At 44.5% G+C, this 24,805-nt stretch overlaps 2 protein-coding genes across 2 annotated transcripts; both read left to right on the top strand.

The window, feature by feature from the left end:
• The first annotated feature begins 2,638 nt into the window (after positions 1-2,638).
• On the top strand, positions 2,639-9,445 carry LOC122546440 (ferritin heavy chain, oocyte isoform-like). Its single transcript, XM_087978014.1, has 4 exons — positions 2,639-2,740; positions 3,474-3,620; positions 9,033-9,158; positions 9,299-9,445. The coding sequence occupies exons 1-4, from the start codon at positions 2,639-2,641 to the stop codon at positions 9,443-9,445; spliced, it is 522 nt and encodes a 173-aa protein (XP_087834140.1).
• A 4,524-nt stretch (positions 9,446-13,969) lies between these two features.
• Positions 13,970-16,275, top strand: LOC122542147 (ferritin, heavy subunit-like). The gene is made up of 4 exons (XM_043679564.2): positions 13,970-14,071; positions 15,312-15,458; positions 15,627-15,752; positions 16,129-16,275. Exons 1-4 carry the CDS (start codon positions 13,970-13,972, stop codon positions 16,273-16,275), a joined length of 522 nt encoding a protein of 173 aa, XP_043535499.2.
• The last annotated feature ends 8,530 nt before the right edge of the window (positions 16,276-24,805 follow it).

Raw genomic sequence — 24,805 nt, 5'->3', positions numbered from 1 at the left:
TTTTTTCTAAAAGCTGTTCCTTTTCTCAAGGATATTATGTGTCCTTGGTTTTTGTTTTAGAGTGGTAATACACTGCTCTCAGTGTCAATTAGACTGGTTTGGTACAGAGATTAAAGGGTATTGAGAGGCCTTTTGTTTATATATAAACAGATGAGCCTTTAGGCCAAAGTGGTCATGTTTTAGAAGTGACCTGTAGAATGAAAGGGGAGTGGTCAGCTCTCGAGCTGAGCAGTTTAGTTCAGTCCAGAACTGTTTAGGAGTTAACAGTGAGCTGTGTGCAAACTCTCTCTTCTGCCCTTCTGCCTTTCAACCTGTCAGCATCTGACCCTTTTTTGTACTGTGTGTTAAAGTGGGTTTGCTTATTGGGACTGTTGTGTATATTTGGAACAGCATAATTAAGTCTAGTTTGGATAGACTGAGTTCTGTAGAGGTTCTTTATTCTGTTCTTCATGTTTCATTGTGTAATTTTGTGAATAAATCTTTTGTCTGTTTTAAACCTGGTAGTCAACCTCGCTAACTTAATCCGGGTAATCTTCCCTGGACACTTACCGAAACAAATTGTAAAGTTATGGTCTGGGATACCTGCTTAAGAATGGTTTGAGTGGTCCGGCTTAGTCCATAACAAATGGATAGACTCAAAAATGCCTGAAATACAAAGAGCTAGATGTTCGAGTCACACAGTCTCTCAGCACAGAAAAGGCCCTTCCTTCCATTGGGTCTGTGCTGACCTGTCTACATTAGTCCCACTTTCCAGCACTTAGTCCATGAACTTAATATAATGTCACTTCAAGTGTTCCTCCGTGTACTTTTTACGCCCCTGACTGGCAGCCCACCCACCCTCTGGGTGACAAATGCTTTCTTCGACCTGTCCTGCCTTTCACCTTTAAATGATGCCCCCTCAGGTTATGCATCTGACAGTTCTGTTACAGTTTTATTAAATGTCAGTGAGTGCACATCTACAATATTGTATTCAGTCCTGATCTATTCATCTCTGAGGGAATGCAGCACCGATTCACTGGGGTGACAACAGGGCTAAAAATGAGGGCCATTTGCATTGAAGATACAATTCAGATCCTTAGACAGCACCTTCCATCTGGAAGGACAAGGACAGCAGATACATTGGAACACCACCTACAAGACTTGCTCCAAGCCGTTCACCATCTTGACTTGGAAATATCTGACCATTCCGCAGTGTTGCTGGGACAAAGTCCTGGAATTCCCTCCCTAACAGCATAATGGGTGTCCTCACACACCACGGACTGCAGCGGTTCAAGAAGGCAGCTCACCCTCACCTTCTCAAGGTGAGGGATGGGCAATAAATGCTGACCCAGCCAGTGAAGCCAATGACAGAGTTTTCAAAAATTGTTGTGTTTCCATGAGTACAAAAAAAGCAAATAATTATATTTAAGATTTGAAGGTGATTCATTGATTTGATCGGGTCAATGGAGAAAAATAGTTTCCTCGAGTGGGATATTTCCAGACTTGAGGGGACTGTCAGGGGAGCAGCAGATCCTGAAGGTGAGAGCCCACCCATGAGGGATGGTGTTCAGAAACACTTACACACACACACACAAAACTGAAAATGTAAGCCTTGCTTTCCCAACATCGTGGGAATCAATTGAACATTTCAGTTGGAGATTGTTGGCTGTTGTTAAGTAAATGGGTGAAGGGATAGTTAAAACAACGTGGAAACAGAGCAAGAGTGATGTGAGAAAAAACATTTTTACACATAAAGTAGTTAGAGTATGGAAAGTGCTTCCTGGAATTGTGGGGGAGGCAGGTTCAATTGAAATGTTGAAGACATTGGGTTTTCTTCTGGGACAGTAGCAGTGCGCAGGGATATGGAGAAAAGGCAAGAGATTAGCACAATGGAGCTGGTGCAGGCACCATGGGCCAAATGGCCTCCTTTGGCACTATAATGTTTTTATACTCAGTTGTGGGACCTGGGTGTCAGTGGGCTGGCCCAGCATGTATTGCCCGTCCCTAGTTGCCCTCTTGAGAAGATGGGGGTGAGCTGCCTTCTTGAACCGCTGCAGTCCATGTGCTGCAGGTTGACCCACAATGCCATTAGGGAGGAAATTCCAGGATTTTGACCCAGTGACACTGAAGGGACAGCAGTATATTTCCAAGCCAAGGATGGTGAGTAGCTCGGAGGGGAACTTGTGGATGGTATTCCCATGTATCTATTGCTCTTGTCCTTCTAGATGGAAGTGGTCATTACCTTGGATGGTGCTATCTAAGGACCTTTGGTGAATTTGTGTTGGAATTCTATGATACTGCAATCTGGAAGAGGGTGGGTGACATGGAATTGAAATGGAAACTAACCAAGGTGTGGTTAAACAGTGAAACAGGTCAGAGGGATTAGAGGGCTTCCTCCTATTCCCATGGTCCTAAATTGTTAATAAAAACCTGCTTAGTTTAACACTGCTGATTGGCTCTGGATTGTACATAGCTCCTCCCAATACCTCTCTCTAATTAGTACCTGGATTCACAAGAGATTCCTGATTGGTAATCCCCAATAGCCAATCATTATTGCTGATAACTTTCTTGTTGGAATGCAGGATTCCCACCGGTATAAATGCTAGGCTCCTCGCAGGTGGAGTTAGCTTGTGTTTACCTTCTGTTAGTAATTGTGAAGATGGCCTCCCAAGTGTGTCAGAACTACCACAAGGACTGTGAGGATGCTGTTAACAAGCAGATCAACCTGGAGCTCTATTCCTCCTATGTTTATCTCTCCATGGTGAGGCTTGTATCTTTTAAGTCCTATTTTTAAAGTGATTACTATTCCATTGTAGCAGATAGTTGCTTGGTCAGTGACCTGTATTTAGGGTGTATTTCTGTTATCCTCCTTAGCAAAAACAAAACAACCGAATAGTCTTATCCCTACTGTTATGCCCTGTTTAAAAATCACAGAACACCAGGTTATGCTCTGTGCTCTGCAATACTTCCATCTGAAATTTCTACTCATGAAAGTGGGGAACATGAATAATATTAATGAAAGTGTGTGTGTGTAGTCCACTTCCTGGTCTTAATGCTAAAACTGAATGTAATTAGATGGCTTACCATCCTTGGAAGGGGGAAATTCAAATGGAAATACTGAGACTGCTTTTTGCAAGGAAGTAGTAATTTCATCTGTTAAGTTACTACTGTTTAACAGATTATTCACTTCACTCTATCAGGGTCACATCAAAAAGGGAAGGGTTTTCTAGAATGGGATTGTATGCTGAATAGGTTACAGCAAACATTATTGCTGTCTCTGGATTTCTAACCCATACCATTTCCTAATCTGATCAGGCATTCACTTTTTTCTTGAAGCTTGTAGGCCAATACCTTCAAAGTATGAAGTGTCTCTAACTTTGAGCAATGAGATGTTTGCCCCTTTTGAATTCCTGTGCTAAGTCTGGGTCTGTGCTAATGTGCTTTTTTTTTCTCTCTACGTCTTTCTTCGCTGCCGCACCCCCCCCCCCCCCCAGTCCTCTTACTTTGACCGGGATGATGTTGCCCTGCGTCACTTTGCTGAGTTCTTCAAGGAGCAGTCCCATGAGGAACGGGAACACGCTGAGAAACTGATGGCATTCCAGAATAAACGTGGAGGCCGAGTCCTCCTGCAGGATGTCAAGGTTGGGTCTAATGAATGAGTGGCCCCTGGCCTGGATTCCCTTCAGACTTATTTAAATAATTTGTTTTGTTTTTTGACTAAGTGTAATGCAGCAATCTCATTTTTATGAGCGGTTCCTTTTTGTAAATGCCGAGCTTGTTTTTAACTTCGATCCAATTGAGTGAAACACTTGCCTGTTGTTTCTCCCTCCCAGAAGCCAGAGCAGGATGAGTGGGGCAATGGTCTGGAGGCAATGCAGAGAGCTCTGCAGATGGAGAAGGATGTGAACCAGAGTCTGCTGGATCTGCACAAACTCTCCTCTGACCACACGGACCCTCATGTGAGTTTCTCATGTAATGCATTTTCAGCTGAAGGTGATATGGAGTTGGTCCTCAGAATTTGCATATTGCCACTGATCTCCAGTACTAAGATCCCTGTTTTGAGTGAACTACTGTTCCCTCTCTTTTCCCAGCTGTGTGACTTCCTGGAGAGGCACTACTTGGATGAGCAAGTGAAGATGATCAAGAAGCTGGGAGATCACATCACCAACCTGAAGAGACTGGGAGCTCCTGAGAATGGCCTGGGAGAGTACCTGTTTGACAGGCTCACCCTGAGCTGAGTGGGATTCTGGAATCGCTTCACATTGCAGTTTTACCATGTATGGTACTAAATTGTGAATTCACATTGAATTGCAAATAAAACCTATCATGATAAATCACCTTTGTATAATTCAGTTATTAATTACATTCATATCTATGGTTCTTAGCTGCATGACACGTGAAACCTTTTTTAACTTGCTTTTCCTAATCACCCTGTTCAGGGTTTTTTCCACACCTGAAGCAGGTGGTGCTTGTACCTGGACATCCTAGCCCAGGGAAGGGACACTACAACAGCACCATAAGAGCCTGTTTAAACATGCTTAAATTTCTTGCCCTTCTTGGACTTAGTTTGGTTAATCTTCCTCCATGTTTTCAGCTTATTGAAGTTTTCAGCAACATACAACAGCAGTCTTATGGGGTTTTTAATATTTGACAGCTTCAGATATTTGTCTACAAATATGAAAGAGTCATCTCTTTCATTAAGACAGTACCATCAGGAATGTAATCTGCTGTCCTTACCTTGTCTGGCCTAAATAACTCCTGAGTCACAGCAGTGCAGCCCTGGATGTAAGTGCAGATTTACATTGGGTTTTTTTGGGTCAATTTCCTGCACTCTACTGTCCAAGGATGATACCCTCCTGGATGTAGAAAGAATGGACTGCTGTCCTGAAATGGTGCATGTTTTCATATTTTTAATATCTTACCTCAAATATAATAGACTTCTCATTACAGAAGGAGAAGGGATGGATAGTAGAGATCCTGAGATTGTCAGGATCAAGTTCCACATGAAACACAACAATGGAAATAACATTCTTTAAATAGAAACATCTCATCACTGTACTGTCCATCTCTATAATGTGACTGCACAATCTGTAAACCAATCAGTGGATCCAGTACAGATCCATATCCTTCAACAGCTGTGATCAATATCAGTAACCTTGCCCTCTTCTGGATCTGACAGCAGGTGAACCAGTTCAGATGTCATTGTATTCAACATTACGTGCAGGGAGAAATATCCATTGACAAACTTGTCAAACACTGATGAACTGGGGAGTTCTGATCTGGATGACTGATGCTATCAGTTTGAGAAAAGTCAAAGTAACTAAAATCAATTCTGTTGCTGATGTGATAATTAGGAAGAATGTTAGGAAGGTACCTTTTGGACATGGTTGGGAATCAGGAAAGGTGGGGATAGAGAGTATAGCCGCTAACTTTGACAAAATTTGTGTCTCCCTCCCAGCGATCTCTGCATGGGCTTCAGTTTCATATTGATAGATCGATTTAGATGATGGGGAATAGAGTGATGTATGTCCACGTGGCTGGGAGCTGAAAGTTTGCAACAAGACATTGTTAAAATGAATGAGCAAACACTAACAGACAGGACTCAACGTGAGGAAGAGTGAAGCTTTCCGCTTTGGAACAAGAAAGAGAAATCAGTTAAACTGTGACATGAGAGGAACTGAAGAGGTGGTGGGATGGATCCAGAGAAATTACAAAATCTAATGGAAAAGCCTGGAATACAAAGAGCTAGATGTTCGAGTCACACAATCTCTCAACACAGAAGAGGCCCTTCGTTCCATCGGGTCTGTGCTAATCTATCTACGCTAGTCCCACTTTCCAGCAATTAGCCAGTGGACTTGAACATAATTACACTTCGTGTTCCTTCATGTACTTTTTAAAGGTTGTGGGGTTTCCCCCTCTACGCCCCTTCCTGGCAGCCCACCCACCCTCTGGGTAACAGATGTTTTCCTCAAATCCCCACTAAACCTCCAGTATAACCTAAAGGTTAGAGCCCATTCATTAGGGGTGGTGTTCAGAAACACTTCCTCAGACACAATACTGAAAATGTAAACCTTGCTTTCCCAACTCCTTGGGAATCAATTGAACATTTCAGTCGGAGATTGTTGGCTGTTGTTAAGTAAATGGGTGAAGGGATAGTTAAAGTAATGTAGAAACAGAGCAAGAGTGACATGAGAAAAACATTTTTACGCAGAAAGTAGTTGGGTATGGAACGTGCTTCCTGGAAATATGGTGGAGGCAGGTTCAATTGAAACATTCAAGAGAGCATTGGGACAGTAGCAGTGTGCAGGGATATGGAGAAAAGGCAAGAGATTAGCACATTCGGCCGAAAGGCCTCCTTTGGCACTGAAATTTCTTTATGTTCACTTGTGGGACCTGGGTGTCAGTGGGCTGGCCCAGCATGTATTGCCCGTCCCTATTCACCCCCTTGAGAAGGTGGGGGTGAGCTGCCTTCTTGAACCGCTGCAGTCCATGTGCTGTAGGTTGACCCACAATGCCCTTAGGGAGGGAATTCCAGGATTTTGACCCAGTGACACTGAAGGGACAGCATATATTTCCAAGCCAAGGTGGTGGGTGGCCCAGAGGGAAACCTGTGAATGGTTTTCCCATGAATCTGTTGCCCTTGTCCTTCTAGATGGTTGTGGATTTGGATGGTTTTGTCTGAGGATCTTTGGTGAATTTGTGTTGGAATTCTATGATTCTGCGATCTGGAAGAGGGTGGTTTATATGGAATTGAAATGGAAACTAACCAAGGTGTGGTTAAACAGTGAAACAGGCCAGAGGGATTAGAGGGCTTTTTCCTGTTCCCGTGGTCCTAAATTGTTTAAAAAAACCTGCTTAGTTTAACACTGCTCTGATTGGCTCTGGTTTGTACATAGCTCCCCCCAATACCTCTCTCTTATTAGTACCTGGATTCACAGGAGATTCCTGAATGGTAATCCCCAATAGCCAATCATTATTGCTGATAACATTTCCTGCTGGAATGCAGGATTCCCATTGGTATAAATACTAGGCTCCTAGCAGCTGCTGTTAGCTTGTTGTTTGAGTTTACCTTCTGTTAGTAGGTGTGAAGATGGCCTCCCAAGTGTGTCAGAACTACCACAAGGACTGTGAGGATGCTGTTAACAAACAGATCAACCTAGAGCTCTATTCCTCCTATGTTTACCTCTCCATGGTGAGGCTTTTATCTGTTGGATCCTATTTTGAAAATGATTACTATAATGGGTGGCATGGTGGCTCAGTGGTTAGCATTGCTGCCTCATAGCACTAGGGTCCCAGGTTTGATTCTAGCCTTGGGTGACTGTCTGTCTGTGTGGGTTTCCTCTGGGTGCTCAGGTTTCCTCCCACAATCCAAAGATGTGCAGGTGAGGTGAATTGGCCATGCTAAATTGACCATAGTTTTAAGTGCCTTAGTCAAAGGGAAAGGGGTCTGGGTGTGGACTGGTTGGGCTGAAGGGTTGGTTTCTACACTGTAGGGAATCTAATCTATTTCACTGCATTCTGAGCAGTTAGTTGCTTGATTGGTGACCTGTAGTCTAGGATGTATTTCTGTAACCCTCTGCAGAATAAATCAGCTGAACTAGCAGTCTGATCTCTGCTCTGCAATGACACTATCCTCCTCTGAAATTAGGTTAAAAATCACATCACACCAGGTTATAGTCCAACAAGTTTAATTGGAAGCACACTCGCTTTTGGAGTGATGCTCCTTCATCAGGTGATTGTCACTCCAAAAGCGAGTGTGCTTCCAATTAAACCTGTTGACTATAACCTGGTGTGATTTTTAACTTTGTACACCCCAGTCCTACACCGATATCTCTGAATCATGACTCCTCTGAAATGTCTTTAAACTCCTACCTCGTGCATTAAGCACCACTATCTTAATGCATATAACTGGTCAACTAACTTTTTTTTAAATGGTAAAACTGAATGTAATTGTGTCCACTGGGGAAAGCTGTTTTAATTTCCCCTTCCTAAATGAGTATGCTGAAATCTAAATTCTTGCATGAAGAGGTAATTCTAAGAGTTAAATTGCTCTTTATGATTAACTGTCTCTTCTGTTTTCCTGTAGTAAGGAAGGAAGACCTCCTGATTACTAAATAGACTGTAAGCTGAAAGGTTACAACAAATCTAGGGTGGTATGGTGGCTCAGTGGTTAGTACTGCTGCCTTACAGTGCCAGGGACCTGGGCTTGAGTCCCATCCTGGGTGTCTGTGGGGAGTTTACACATTCTCCCTGTGTCTGTGTGGGTTTCCTCCCACAATGCTAAGATATGCAGGTCAGGTGAATTGGCCATGCTACATTGCCCATTGTGTTAGGTCTGAGTCAGAGGTAAATATAGGGTAGGGGACTGGGTCAGGGTGAGTCCCCCTCTAGAGGATCAATGTGGATTTGTTGGGTTGAAGGGCCTGTTCCCATGCTGTAGGGAATGTAATAAGAGCTTAAATTGTTTCTGGATTTTTAACAGATACCACTTTCTAACCTGACCAGGCAATTGCAGGGAAGGCCTTTGCAATATATTCAAACTTTTTTAAAGCAGTTCATAAGCCAGTAGCTTTACCAAAAAATGAAGTGGTTTTTAAAATTTTGGTTAACTTAATTTTAGGCAGAGAATGGGTAATATGCTTAGCGTTTTGGGTTCTGGTGTCTGTTCTAACTTGATTCTCCCCTCATTCTACCACCACCACCCCCCCCCCCCCCCCCCCCCCCCCCCCCCCCCCCAGGCCTCTTACTTTGACCGGGATGATGTTGCCCTGCGTCACTTTGCTGAGTTCTTCAAGGAGCAGTCCCATGAGGAACGGGAACACGCTGAGAAACTGATGGAATTCCAGAATAAACGTGGAGGCCAAGTCCTCCTGCAGGATGTCAAGGTTGGGTCTAATGCAATGAGTGGTCCCTTTGGTCTTATTAAATAACTTTTTTTGGACAAAGTGTAATGCAGCAATTTCATTTTTATGAGCGGTTCCTTTTTAATGCCGAGCTTGTTTTTAACTTCAATCCAACTGAGTGAAACATTTGCCTGTTGTTTCTCTCTCCAGAAGCCAGAGCAGGATGAGTGGGGCAATGGTCTGGAGGCAATGCAGAGAGCTCTGCAGATGGAGAAGGATGTGAACCAGAGTCTGCTGGATCTGCACAAACTCTCCTCTGGCCACACGGACCCTCATGTGAGTTTCTCATGTAATGTATTATCAGCTGAAGGTGATATGGAGTTGGTCCTTAAGGTTAAATGTAACTATTTGCACTGACATCGTGCAGGGATCTATGCTGTTTTGAATAAAGTATGCTCCCTTGTTTTCCTTTCCAGCTGTGTGACTTCCTGGAGAGGCACTATTTGGATGAGCAAGTGAAGATGATCAAGAAGTTGGGAGATCACATCACCAACCTGAAGAGACTGGGAGCCCCTGAGCATGGCCTGGGAGAGTACCTGTTTGACAGGCTCACCCTGAGCTGAGTGGGACTCTGGAATATTTTTTCTCTAAATAAAATCCAATACTGCTTCTCTCTACTGGATATAGAAATAAACAATTTATTATTTAATCAATATTTCTAGTTTTCTAACCATAGCCAAAACTTTGAACTGAATGAATTGATTTGCCTAACTGACCTGACACCATGGCTGTTCTGTCCAATGTCTCCAAGGATTGGTTACTGTTTGTCCGTGTCCACAAGTTGGATGTAAGGAGTGAACCCTTTATGGTAGCCAAATTCCTTGGAACAGATGGATAGGAATGTCAAGAGGGAGGGAAGAACAAACTCCAGTCAGGGTAAATGAGTGGACAAACCTCTAGCTCAGTATGTAGGTGAGTTAGTTGTTTTGAAGTGCTGTCAGGAAGAACAGATTATTTTTTTTCAATAAAAGGAAACTGCAGACCTTATCTCTGTAGCAGAGATGGGCTTTCTGATGCCACGTATTGTCTGCAGGTCTAGTGCATGTGCTTAAGCTCAATGGTACTGTTTGGTATCCATGTCAAACCAAGTGATTGACTATGACATGTCACTGCAGTTGATCAGGGCCTCAGCTAGATGCTCTACAATTGGAGTGCTGTCCACTTTGATTTTTGCAGTAAATACCTCTTGTTACAACTTCATGTTAGAGGGCCATTAGTTTCTATCTCTGATTTGCTGAAAGTAATAGTTTTTTGTTTTTGAAAGGCCAGGCTTGTATAAAATCAAGTTTAGAGGGTGAAATGGTCTAGAAGGATGTTTCTGAATAGAACTTTTAATAGTGTAGATTTCTGAAAGGTTGTTTCATGTGTGTTGACTAACCCAAGCCAAGTCATTGAGGTAAGACAGCCCCTCAGAAAATGTCATAGTGGGACAGTTTGTCAACCAATCCTGTTTTTGATAGTGGCAGTGACTTCCTTTGCATCTATCATTCTTTTACACCTTTTTAAGGGATAAGAGGGTGAGGGCCTGATTGGGGAAATTGAGATTGCAACTTTTGAGTAGTGGTGGAGCAAGCTTAAATGGCCTACCCTACCCCTACAGGGGTTTTAGCATATGCAGTCTGAAGTAAGCTGTCTGTGTGGGCTTTCTCCCACAATCCAAAGATGTGCAGGTTAAGGTGAGTTGGCTAATGCTAAATTGCCAATACTGTCAGGGCTGTGTAGGTTAGATGTATTAGTCAGGGGAAATGCCAAGTAATGGGTTTGGATGGGATACTCCTCGGAGGGTCAGTGTGGACTTGTTGGGCCAAAGTGCCTGTTTCCACACTGTAGGGAATCTAATGGTGTATCAGAAATTGGGAAAAGGGAGACTGATACTTCTATAATCCTGTTTCTCCTTATTCTGTGAGGATCTACTTCAGACTCCTCTGTCGGGACAAAGGGGATGCAATGTGTGCAATTTATTAAGATTGTCTTAAAGGGTCCCATTTTGGGGAGTGCTGTATTTACATAAGCACTTTTTACTTTGGACAGGCTGACATGCAATAAACAGTAAATCTAGTCACCAAGGTCTTGACTTAAATTTGAAGAGGAAATGCAGAAATATTTGTAATTAGCCAAAGCATGCACACATCCACATATAACATCTTACCTTACAATGTATTGCTGGTTACACATTCACTGCAGACTTTCTGAAAGACAGTCAGTCCCTTTAGGTTTGGGATCAATGTATGAATGCTGTTATTGGGGCTGGTTTAGGAATGCTGAAGAGTTTCTTGGTTAAATGGAATCAATTTAGGTAAAGGGACAGTACAAAGAGATCTGGGTGTTCTTGTATACCAGTCAATGAAGGTAAGTATGCAGGTACAGCAGGTAGTGAAGAAGGCTAATAGCATGCTGGCCTTCATAACAAGAGGGAGTGAGTATAGAAGCAAAGAGGTTCTTCTGCAGCTGTACAGGGCCCTGGTGAGACCACACCTGGAGTATTGTATGCAGTTCTGGTCTCCAAATTTGAGGAATGATATTCTGCTATTGAGGGAGTGCAGCGTAGGTTCACGAGGTCAATTCCTGGAATGGCAGGACTACCTTACGCTGAAAGACTGGAGCGACTGGGCTTGTATACCCTTGAGTTTAGGAGACTGAGAGGGGATCGGATTGTCTATTGTTAACTGGAGTCGAACTCTGCTTGATGTTGGCAAGGTACTGGTTCTGAAAGGGTTAAAGTTGGGTTGCAATAAACCCCACCCAATGTGATGATTTCAGAAGGAGGTAAGTCAGAAAAGCTGAAGATCAGGAAGCTCTAAAGAAAGTCCAAGGAAACCAACACACCTTACATAATGAGTAAGGCTGTTACACAAGATTATTAGGAATTGGTTCAGAGATGGGAGACTGGGAGTAGGTTGTGTACTCCAATGGGCAGGAGGGGATTAGTCATCTCTCCTCCAGGAATCTCAGCCTTTCATTATACTGTATTTCTAAATGACAACAATGAAGAAATAGAGATACATATCCATGTTTCCCAATGAGGTGAGCTAGTAAATATCATTGACAGAATTGTCATGATGCAGAAGAAGACCATTCTGCCCATCACATTTGCACCAGCTCTCTGAGCATTTTACCTTCTCCTGCCCTTTCCCTGCCACCTGGCCTGTTGTTCCTGTTTAATTGCCCAGTGCTCTCTTGAACACTTCTGTTCAACCTGCCTCTGCCACACAGAAGCAGACGTCACTAATATAGCGAGTGGACAATATTGATCAATAGAATTTAATGTGAGGAAGACCAAGACGGAGAAATCAGAGTGGTTTTGAAATGGAGGAGCTAGGTGAGAAACAGGCACAGAGAGAGTTGGGGACCTATGTGCAGAAATTATTAAAACTTGCAGAGAGCAAAAGAGATGATTTTAAAATGCTAATTGCATTACAGTCTTCATCACAAGGCAGCATAGAAGCAGGCCATTCAGCCCATCATGTCCACACCAATCCTCTGAAGAGCATGATTAGATTACTTACAGTGTGGAAACAGGCTCTTCGGCCCAACAAGTCCACACCAACCCTCCGAAGAGTAACCTACCCAGACCTGTTTCCCTCTGACTAATGCACCCAACACTATGGGCAATTTCCCATGGCCAATTCACCTAACCTGCACGTTTTTGGACTGTGGAAGGAAACCCACGCAGACACAGGGAGAATGTGCAAACTCCACACAGACAGTGTCACCCTTTGTGCCACCGTGCCGCCCTTAACTATCCTCGCCCTAAACGCATCCTCAACCAATCCACCTAACGCGCACATCTTTGGACTGTGGGAGGAAACCAGGGCACCTGGAGGGGACCCACGCAGACACGTGGAGAATGTGCAAACCTCACACACTGTTGCCCGAGGGTCGAATCGAACCTGGTCCCTGTGAGACAGCAGTGCTAACCATTGAGCCACAGTATCACCCATGAAGGTTGTGTTATAGTTGTGGAAGGTGCTGGGCAAACCTCATTTGGAGAATTGTATTCAATATTGATACATTGACCTTGGAGCATGCTTTTAAAATTTATTTCATGTAAGAGTATGTCACTTGGAAGGCTAATCCCTGCTAACTAAAAGGTTTCTAACCATCTCAGAGGCAAGTCAAGAATGAACAACATTGCAGTGGGTCTGTAGTCACAAATAGGCCAGAGCAGATTTCTTTCCCTAAAGGATATCACTGAACCAGATGAATTTCTATGACAAATAACAATTGTTCTCGTGAGCACCATCACTGAGACTTGCTTTGTATTCCAGATTAATTAATTGAAGTCAAATTCTATCCAGCTGCCATGGTGGGATTTGAACTCATTTCCTCATGGTGTTAATCTGAGCCTCTCAGTGACTGGCTCAGTGACAATACCATTGTCCCCCTACAGTGTAGATTCACCGGAATGATACCAGGACTGAAAGGCTTAAATTGTGAGGACACTTTGCAAACAGTGGACTTGAGTATTGAAGATTAACGGGTGGCTATACTCGAGGTTTGGAAAATACCGAATGGGTTTGAGGAGTCAGATGGAGAGACATTATTGCGCCATGACCAAGGAGTAGAATGCTGTAATTATCATGTGGCCATTCAGAGCAGTTGCTCGGAATCATCTCTCCATGAAAAGGAATCAGAAATCTGGACTCTCTTTCCCAGAAACATTGGGAGCAAATAAACTGTTCAGATCTGAGATAGTTAGATGCTTGTTGGTTAATGGTGTGAAGGGAATGCAGGGCCAATGTGGACAGTGGCAGGAAGCAACAGACCAGCCATGATATCATTAAATGGCAGCACAGCATAACAGGGCTGAACATCCTCCCCCTGTTCCTCAGTTACAATCACTGAATGATCCAAATCTGCTTCCATTTCAAAGCTCTGATTGGCTCTGGGTATCTCACTCCTCCCTATGCCCTTCATTGGTCCCTGGATCATTGGGATTCCTGATTGTGTCAGGGATTGTCAATCATCATTGGTGCTGCCACTCCCTGGTTGAGTGCAGGGTGTCCCAGGAGGATAAATACATGAGCTAATCGGAGAAAGGCTCAGTTTTAAAGTTGTCTAGGTGATAGTGAGCAGGAGTAGTGAAGATGGCCTCCCAAGTGTGTCAGAACTACCACAAGGATTGTGAGGATGCTGTTAATAAGCAGATCAACCTGGAGCTCTATTCTTCCTATTTTTACCTCTCCATGGTGAGGCTTGTGGGCTTGGTGGTCCATTCTTTCTTCCCCACCCTGCCACAAGCAACTGGGAATGGGCAATATGGCAGTAATCAATTTTTTTTAAATTTAATTTTGGATTGGTAGAACTTCTTTCAATCAAAAGTGTTTGACTTTTGAATATCCTTTTCCCTCTACTAATCATTTATCCACTCAAGTGATTAATGCTAAGTGTTTTTGGTTGCCTTGTTAATTGACTGGTCTATATTCTAAATGTGGTTTTATTCTGAAGTTTTTATATTGGAATTAAATCCAAGGTTCACTCCAGCCTCTTGGATGATGGCTTTTCATGATGTGTAAACCTAATCACTTTTCTTTTTTTTTATTCAACTTTTGACTCCAATCAATTGGGTGATTAATTAGTCAAATACTAACTATTTGAGCCCTCTTTCTGTTTCTAAAGGAATAAAATCCTCTTGTGTTGGTCTTCATACTGGCTTCCATGACAATATCTTGCATTATTACTTCAATGTGACAAGATCTTTCTCTTTGACTGACCGACCGACTGTTTTGGTGAAAGAGTCTCTAATGATTTGTGACTTGGGTTGAGTATCCTGATTTTAGGCTCCCTGTTAAATCAGGGCTTCCTGAAATGGGGGTTGGGATTTTACTTTTCCCTCTGAGGAAGGAATGGCTATTGAGGTGATGGGTACAAGCTGCAACAGGTTAGTTCCCATTCCTAGTGCACTCGGTGCTGAGGGCTTGCCCATTTTCCCCATATCAAAATAGGGCTCACAGTTGGAGACCTTTTTTTATTTTATAAGGATAAATGATCTCCTTTGCTTATGTGAATTGATGACAAGGTCATGGCCCCTGAAAATATGACTGACTTTAATAAGACATGTTCACTTGGTTTGTATTCTATAAGTTTTCTCTGGATAACCAGTAACTCTGCTGAATAATCTTCCTTTTTTTTTTAAATAGTCAATGACAAACTCCCACCTTCTAATTTTGCATCTCAATCTAAGCTTCTCATTTTAGTCTCTTGAAAAAGACCACCTTTTATGTTCCTAAACTCAGATCTCTAGTTCTGAACACTCTACCTTCCTCAATATGTTCCTGTCTCATCTGTACCATTTATATACTTCATTCTTTTTTTTTAAGCTGAAAACAAACCACACTGGTCTTAGTGAGGTTCTCAATGGGTGAGATCTGGAGCTTCCCTGACTCTACCCTCTTCTGTTCTCTTTCCCCCCCCCCCCCCCCACCTCAGTCCTCTTACTTTGACCGGGATGATGTTGCCCTGCGTCACTTTGCTGAGTTCTTCAAGGAGCAGTCCCATGAGGAACGGGAACATGCTGAGAAACTGATGGAATTCCAGAATAAACGTGGAGGCCGCGTCCTCTTGCAGGATGTCAAGGTTGGTCTATCATCCTACATCACCACAAACAGTACTAACATGTTTGAAGCATAAATTCCTTTGGCGTAATGCTACATGGCACACTCACTACCTTTCACTTATTTCCATTGCACTTCGGTTCCCTTTTCACATTGAGTGAAGCATCTGCCTTCTCTTCTCTTGCTCCAGAAGCCAGAGCAGGATGAGTGGGGCAATGGTCTGGAGGCAATGCAGAGAGCTCTGCAGATGGAGAAGGATGTGAACCAGAGTCTGCTGGATCTGCACAAACTCTCCTCTGGCCACACTGACCCTCATGTGAGTTCTTGATGGATGAATTTTCAGTGGTGTTGAAAGCGATATTGGAATCTGCCCTGCAGTCCATGTTGGTCGAGGGCTGTGTAGACTTGTTTTGGAGTAAATGCCATTTGTTAACTGTTAACAATCATCTGATTCATGTTGGTATTTTGAGTTTGTGTTGTAAATAACTATGGGATTTATTCCTAGTTAGAATTAGCTTGACACTTGCAAGTTTAGTTTGCTCTGCCTTTAGCATAGCTAAGGAGGCAGTTTTAGCCTGTTCTTGTAGATAGCCAGCTGTTGTACCCATAACCAGCAGAAACTAAAATTAAAACTAATTAATTCAATCAAGTCTGTCTGAAATAAATACACTCTCTCTCCCTCCTCCTTCCAGCTGTGTGACTTCCTGGAGAGGCACTTCTTGGATGAGCAAGTGAAGATGATCAAGAAGTTGGGAGATCACATCACCAACCTGAAGAGACTGGGAGCCCCTGAGAATGGCCTGGGAGAGTACCTGTTTGACAGGCTCACCCTGAGCTGAGTGGGACTTGGAACACCTAGTACTGAACACAAAGTTGAAGTGTAAACTGTTCTGCTTTGTCTTGCTGGATATGGAAATAAATATCTGAAACACTTATGGCTGTGTAGTTCAGTACCTGGCAATGGATCCAGATCCAGGATTGCTAGCTGTATAAATTGCATTCATGGAATCTTTAACAGCTTTTGGCCTTCCTGACCTAACACTTTGTTTCCTGTGATTGTGTTAGTGGCTGTTCTGAACTAAACTCAAGCGGGGGGGGTGGGTTTAAGGAAAAATTACCAATTCTGCATTTGTTGATCTCAAATTTTGCAGCATCAAAGTGTGTTTTTTATATTGCAATGGGATGTTTTTAGGATCATGGTCTAAATCGGCTTGGGTTAACATACAATGTTATGAAACATGTCACTGAGCTAAGTGTGGGGTTAGATAGAGGATGGAGCTCCCTCTACTCCTGCTAAGAAAAAGCTGCTGGGACACTTTCTACCAAACATTCCCAGGACAGGTCCAGCATAATGCTGGATAAAAGTAGAGTTGCCTTTATTGAAGTGAAAGTCACTTGTGCTTTGCTTTTTTTTTTCTTGGTAAGAAAACACTTAGTTCTATCCCTATCAGCCTCTCCCAGAACAGGGTTAGATTGAATGTAATGATCCCTCTATGCTATCCTCATCAAACTCTTTTTTTTTTTGCCGCTTGAGGAATTGAAAGTGTCAAATGATTGAGGTAGACTCTTCATAGCAGAGGTGAAAGGTCAACAGAAGTAGGTGGGCTGAGGTCAGTGTTTTGAGTTCACAGGAACCAGAAACTTAACAATCATTCCACAATTCTACTGGATTATTGAAAATGCAGTTCTCCATGTGCTTGGTGGGCTGACATACTCTTGTGCAGGAGTTGAATGTAGGTGCTGGATGGAAATCCTCCAGTTATTTCCTCCCTCCAATGCTTCCCAAGCTCTTCCCTGTCATCACCTTTGTTTTGAGGTTTAAATTGTCTCAGAGCAGGGATACAGCTGTTACACCACCAATTCCATTGCTGCCTTGGAACTTGCAATTCCCTCAATTTCAACTCATGGCCCCACTTGAGATCTCTACCTTTTTCTCCCTCTCGGTAATTTACAAATACTATCGTAGTTGTAACCACATTAGATGTGGTCTTGTCGCACGGTGAAGCCAGTTGCAGTGGTCAAATGGCTGACTGTCTCCTGTTCTTTCGTCTGCTCACAAAATGTTTTGTTTTGACCTGTTTATGTGGCCAAGCATTGATCACGTTAAGATGTCCCTCACAAGAGTTACCAAATGTGGAGCACTATTACCTGCACCTGTTCTCTCCAAGGGCCAGGATGAATAAATGCAGAAAGAGTCAGGTTACATCCTGAGACTCTCCAACTTTCAAGTGTTAAATCTTGTCTTCAAAATAATCTCAACATTTGCACTGACCTCTTCTGGATCTGATGAGAGATGTATCAGTTTATCTAGAGATGGGAGAACACTAATGCAATTGTACTCCACATTGTCTCCAGGATTGAATTTCTTGAGATATATTGGGAAACTCTGATTTAGAGAATTCTATTAGTCTCAACTTGGGGAAAGTCACAGCAACTAAATGCCATTGCAGACAAGAGTCCATGTTAGAAACGAAAATCGCTTCTCAATAATCGCTCTAGACAAATTCAGGAAAACAAAGTTTTATTAACAAGTCAAGTCTGCAGAGTCGGGCACCCTTAAAGAAAAGGCGCGCAGAGGCTTACAAAGTTCTCGTTTAAATACAGTATAAGCTCCTCCCCTCTATAGCTCCAAAGAGCCACGAGGTTCACATTTTAAAAGAAATCATTATTTTAAAGTCTGTAACAAATGTCTCCAGACCCTCCCCTCCCTGGCTCTAATGAGCTATAAGGTTCACATTCCTAAACTGTCACGATACTCCAATTTTCACCCTTATCTCAAAGTCCGCAACAAATGTCTTCAGAGTCTCTAGAGTTGTTGTTTTTCTCACCCCGTAGTCTCATTAGTCAAAGATCTATTCTTCTTTGTCTGTCTAGGGTCTTATCAGCAGATGTTTTCTGCATTAATTTGTAACTGATGTCTTCTCGAGTCGTTTCGCTATCCTCAGTCTTATCAGCCAAGGTCTCATTCTTCCCTGTCTGTGTTCATCAATCAAGGGCCTGTTTGTTCTTACTTTGCAGCTTGAATTGTTAGACACTATTCTACTTTTAAATATATAAAATGTTAAAATGTTCTAAAGGAAACACAAGCTTTGCACATCTACTTTTGAGTATATAAAATGTTCTAAAGGAAACACAAGCTTTGTCTTTTCTGTGGTTTCTAAAGGAAACACAAGCTTTGTCTTTTCTGTGGTTCAGGCACATCTTAAAGTTCAAACCAAAATCACTTCTCACAATTCCACCCTTTTCTTTCTTTAAGATGTGCCTGACCAAGATAAACCCCCCTTTTCAAGGGCCTGGGAAATCCTAGGTCTTTCGCAGTAACATCACTAAGTTCCCGCGTCCCATGTTGTGGAACCACCACTGCCTGGAGTCGGGAAATATTTTTCTGAATTAAAAACTGAATACAGGGAGTTAGGCAGGGTAATACGAGAAGAAGAATCATGCCTCCCCCAACCACCAGCAACGCCGTGCGCCACCAGCTACCACCTAGGAGACCATCCCACCAATACAGTCCAAGTAGAGTTCATTATTGCTGTCTTTTCAGTTTTACCGACAACGGCTTGTCCCCTTGCTCGCATGTCCAGGTGCTTTCTTCTTCAGGCGGAACGGGCCCCTTTATCCTTGATGCGTGGACCCACCCTTTTTCTTTCGTTCGAACAGCTGCCTCAGTTGTTAACAGAACCAGGAACGGTCCTTCCCACCGCGGCTGGAGCTTTTCGGCCTTCCAGGTCTTAACAAGTATCCAATCTCCGGGCTCTACCTTATGCAGGAGGAAGTCGAGCGGCGGAGTCTGAGCCAGGAGACCTTTCCTTCGGAGTTCTGCAAAAGAACGGGATAAGGCCAGTAAATAGGTTCGGATAAATACATCCCCCCCTTGTAGAGTGGGACATCCATCAACCTTACTCCAATACAGTAATCCGAAGAGCATTTCATAGGGGGAAACCCCGACATCTCGGCGAGGTGCCGTACGTATCCTCATTAGGGCAATGGGCAGGCACTTTGGCCAGGGTAACTTAGTTTCTAACATCAGCTTAGTCAATTGGGTCTTGAGCGTGCCATTCATTCTCTCAACTCGACCCGAACTCTGAGGATGCCAGGGTGTGTGGAATTTCCATTGGATGCCCAGGGCATTACAGATCAAATGGTGTAGCTTAGAAATAAAATGCGTCCCGCAATCGGAGTCAATAGATTCCATTATGCCATATCTCGGGATTATGTTCTCTAACAACAGTCGGGCCACGGTTGGTGCATCGTCTTTGGCAGTTGGGAAAGCCTCTACCCAGTGAGTGAAATGGTCTACTATTACTAGCAGATATTTCCATCTCTGTACTGGGGGTAATTCTGTAAAGTCAACTTGGATCCTCTGAAATGGCCTAATCGCTAGGGGCTGACCACCAGCTGGCATAGAACGCATGGTTTTCTGATTAATACGCCGGCAAGTGGGGCATCCGACTACCTCTTGTTGGGCTAATGTGTATATCCCCCTGCATACATAGTCTCTCAGGATTGTGTCACACATGGCTTGCACCCCCCAGTGGGTCTGATGGTGTAATCGGTGCAGAATACCCCGGGTGATCTGTTTGTTCAGTACTTGTCTCCCATCAGGAACCGTCCACCTCCCGTTAGTTTCTAGCCGGGCACCCAATTGATCCATTTTATCAATCTCCCCCTGGGTGAAGACGGGTTGTTTAGCGAGGCCCTCCCTCAACGGTATTAACGTTAACAATTGGACGGATTTTTCGATCGCTGCCCGCTTGGCTTCCTCGTCTGCCAGCCGGTTTCCCACCGCTTCCGGTGTCGACCCCTTCTGGTGACCGGGTACATGGACTACTGCAAGTTCCGTAGGTAACGCCAGGGCTTCCAACGTTAGGCTGATCATTTGTTCGTGAGCTAATTCCTTTCCCCGGGAAGTTATCAATCCTCGCTCTTTCCAGATTTTCCCGAAAGTATGAACGACTCCGTATGCATACTTTGAGTCAGTATATATGGTCCCCACTTTCCCTTCCAACAGCTTCAGGGCCCTCTGGAGGGCGTACAACTCACAGGATTGGGCTGACCACTTCCCGGGCAGTCGTCCAGACTCAATCGTCCGTTTCGTTGCACCATCTATAACAGCATAGCCACTGTATCGTACTCCACTGATGCACCGGGAGGACCCGTCGATATACAGTTCCTGTCCCTCACCCAGCGGGGCTTCTTGCAGGTCCTCTCGGCTTTTGGTCTGCAAGTCCACAAATTCCACACAATCATGCTCCTGTTCCCCGTCTGCAGGACGTCCGTACAGAAACTGGGCTGGGTTGCAACTGAGATCTTTTGCAAAATTGAGATCGTTCCCGGTCATCAAAATTGTCTCATACTTTAGGATGCGAGAGTCTGTTAACCAGCGGTGAGCCTTCTGAGCCAGTATGGCACTAACCGAATGTGGGGAGTATACTGTGATCCTTCCTCCAAAGGTAAGTTTTCGGGCCTCTTCTACTAACATTGCCGTAGCTGCCACTGCCTGTATACAGGTCGGCCATCCACGTGACACAGGGTCTAACATTTTTGACAAAAATGCAACCGGCTGACGTTTCCCTGCCCGCAGCTGAGTGAGCACACCCTGGGCAATTCCGCCGGCGCTATTAACATATAACTGGAACGGTTCCTTCAGGGTGGGTAAAGCCAATACCGGAGCTCGAATCAGTTTATTTTTAATAATATTAAATCGCTGCTCCTCCTCATCTGACCAGTCCACCTTTTGTCCTTCTTGTCCCAGTTTGTCATACAAAAATTTTACTAAAGTGGTGTAACTTTCAATCCATATCCGGCAATACCCTACTAGTCCCAGGAATTGTCTGACTTCCTTCTTCGTCCTGGGTATTGGCATACCCGTAATTCCTGATATTCGTTCTGGCGTGATACGGCGGTGCCCCTTACTGACTTGATGGCCCAGATATCTTACTTCTCGCTCCACAAACTGGAGTTTTGTCCTGGAGACGCGTAGACCCCGTTTCCCCAGGAAGTTCAACAGGGCAACGGTGTCTGCTCGTACCTCCTCGTCTCTTGGTCCTGAGAGTAAGAGATCATCGACATATTGGAGCAATTGATTCTCCGCGTTACACTGAAATCCTTCTAAGATCTGCTCCAGTATTTGTCCAAACAAATTGGGTGACTCCGTGAATCCCTGCGGCAAGACCGTCCATCTTAACTGTCGCTTTCGTCCTGTGAAGGGATTCTCCCATTCAAAGGCAAAAAGGTTCCGACTTTCTTCGTCAAGGGGGCAACTCCAAAAAGCATCCTTCAGATCTATTACGCTGAACCATTCATGTTCGGGGGGAATTTTACTCCTTAACGTGTAGGGATTAGGTACCACCGGGTATCTAGCCTGAACTACTTCATTCAACCCCCGCAGGTCTTGCACCAACCTATATGTCCCGTCCGGCTTCCTCACAGGGAGTATTGGAGTATTGAAAGGGGACATGCATTCCTCCAGTAGTCCATCTGTGATTAATCTTTCTATCACAGGTTGTAACCCCTCCCGTCCTTCCATAGCAATCGGGTATTGTTTCCTTCTTACCGGGCCTCTTCCTGGTAACATGGTGATTTGGAGAGGTTTGATGTTTAGACCCCCTCTATTCCCCTCTCGGTACCAAACTTCCGGGTCTATTTGTTGATCATCTTCTTCGGTGAGGGCGAACAACCTTACCACCATTTCCCCGTTACTTGGTACCGTTCCGATCCCTAGTTTGACCTGCAAGTCTCTTCCTAACAAATTAAATCCCGCCGATGGCAGTAGAAGGAGGTCTCGTTTAGTAGTTCTGTTTTCATATCCAATTTCCACGTCCTCTACCACTGGGACTTGTAATTTCTGTCCTCCAATTCCAGATACCCCCATAACTTTTCCTCCTGCTCGGGTGCCGGGGGGTATTTGGATTATACTTGATCTTTCGGCTCCCGAGTCCACCATAAATGTGATCTCCGATCCTTGGGGCCCTACTTTCAAGTTTACCAGGGGTTCCTGTCGATAGTCCTTTTGCCCCAAGAGTAGGAACCCCTGACCTCCCTAATCTTCCTCCATCAGGGCGTACGACCTCACCTCCCGCTTGTAGCGGGAGCACTCTCGTTTAAAATGTCCCTCTTCATTACAATAGTAACATCTGAGTGTCCTCTTCGTTTCCCTGTCGCGGTCTCGCGTTCCTCCACTCTTCCTTTGTTCCGGCCATGGTTCTCTTTTCCTCTGCTCTTGCCACGACTCTCCCCTTTCCTGTTTCTGCCACGGCTCTCCCATTTCCTTTCTTCCAGCTGTCATTTGTTGCACCGTTTGCATCATTATCTTTGTCGCCTTCCTTTGCTTCTCATCGTCCCTTCTCACAAACACCTTTTGCGCCTCTCGTAGTAATTCACTTAAAGATTTACTATCCCAATCATCCATTTTCTCTAACTTCTTTCGTATGTCCGGCCAGGCCTTTGATACAAACTCTACCCGTATGAGTTGTTGCCCCACGTCCGTCTCAGGGTCCACCCCAGCAAACTGCTGCACATTCTTCCTAATCCTGTCTAGGAAGTCCGTAGGGGTTTCCTCCGGATTTTGATGATTACCAAAGGCCTTGGTAAAATTGTGCCCCTTTGGGGCTGCGTGTCTTATTCCTTTTATCCAATATTCCCGCATGTCTCTCATGTTGCGCCGTCCTCCCTCCGTGTTCTTATCCCACTCGGGGTCGGTGAGGGGAAACTTCTGCTCCCCTCCTTCTCCCCCCTCTCTCTCCCAGACCAAGAGCGCAGCTTGTCGTATCATCTGACGCTCCTGGCTAGAGAACAATGTTTTCATGATGGAACACATCTCTTCCCACGTGTAAGTATTCGGACCCAGGAACTGATCCAATTGTTCAGCAAGTCCCATGGGGTCCTCTAGTAGACCCTTCATCTCCCTCCTGAAATTCCGTACTTCAGTACTCGTCAAGGGAACGTTCACATATCCCGTCCTTCCTTCCTCGCCCCCCATGGGCACTTCCCGGAGTGGATTCATTCTTGCAATCGAGACAGGGTTTTGTCTGTGACCCTTTTCAGCTTGAGATCTGGTCTGTACCCCTGAGGTAGTTTGTGATTCCTCCCCATCTTCTTCCCCTTCCCCTGAATCGTCGTCACCCGAAGGAACATTCTGTGGGGCAGACGGGGTCACGTAGGGCGGCGGTAAGTGATCTAAAGGGTCCCATTCTTTCTGCCCTTTCGAGTCTTTATTAGTTACCTGCATTTGACAAGATATCGTAACCGGCAGCCAACAAAGGGCATAATCACTTTCTTCCAGATTAACATCAGGTTTTGAATTGACATATAAAATGAGGGCTTGCCGGACCCAGTCTTCGTCAGTACCGAATCTAGGCCACCACACTGAGTCGCCCTGAATAGGTTTCTGGGACCACTTTTGACAGTATTTTACCATCTTCCTTTTAGATTTTCCCTTTCTTCCAGCCTGATCCCAATTATTTAGCATTCTCCCTAACGGACTATCGTCAGGTACCCCGGGGTATGTGTCATTGTCCCTGTTTAAGCCTACCTTTCCCTTAATCACCTTAGATCCCTTATTTCCCATTTCCGAGGACTTCGTATTTTTCCCGTGATAATCTATCACAATGTAGCCAATTCCCGGACCTTCAGTCCCGTGATCGCCCAGGTTCCTTTGCAGGCACCCCCGGTCTTTGGATTCCTGTGTCCTACGTCTCTGTGACACAAATCACAGGCACCCCGTAGGTACACGTTCCTCCTCAAACACGGTCTCTGCAAAATCCCTCACAGGCGAGCCCCGGTCTCCAGATTCCTGAGTCCCACGTCTCTGTAGAAAAAAAAATCCACAGGCACCCCGTAGGTACCCAGTCCTCCGGAAACACGGTCCCCGCAAGTTTTGTCTTACCTGGGTTCGGTGCACCGAAATTACTCGATCGTTAACCGTCCCCACTGCCTCGGGTACACCCCTCCTTTGTTTTCCTGAGCCTCCCGGATATCACTCGCTCAAGCCGCGCGGGGCGACAAGCAAGGAATCAGGGACTGCTGAACTCAGCAGGGTGCACCTTCTCCGATATCCTTCCTCAACTCCCCTTGCGGCCGGAGTGTTGATCCCGGACGAGCCCCCAAGTTGTTAGAAACGAAAATCGCTTCTCAATAATCGCTCTAGACAAATTCAGGAAAACAAAGTTTTATTAACAAGTCAAGTCTGCAGAGTCGGGCACCCTTAAAGAAAAGGCGCGCAGAGGCTTACAAAGTTCTCGTTTAAATACAGTATAAGCTCCTCCCCTCTATAGCTCCAAAGAGCCACGAGGTTCACATTTTAAAAGAAATCATTATTTTAAAGTCTGTAACAAATGTCTCCAGACCCTCCCCTCCCTGGCTCTAATG

The sequence above is a fragment of the Chiloscyllium plagiosum genome, unplaced genomic scaffold, assembly GCF_037043375.1.
Source record: "Chiloscyllium plagiosum isolate Xiang-an unplaced genomic scaffold, Cpla_swu_hap1 HiC_scaffold_33, whole genome shotgun sequence".
In the NCBI taxonomy this organism is placed as follows: domain Eukaryota; kingdom Metazoa; phylum Chordata; class Chondrichthyes; order Orectolobiformes; family Hemiscylliidae; genus Chiloscyllium; species Chiloscyllium plagiosum.
Note: the sequence above shows the minus strand (reverse complement) of the source record. Positions and strands in the feature narration are given on the sequence as shown.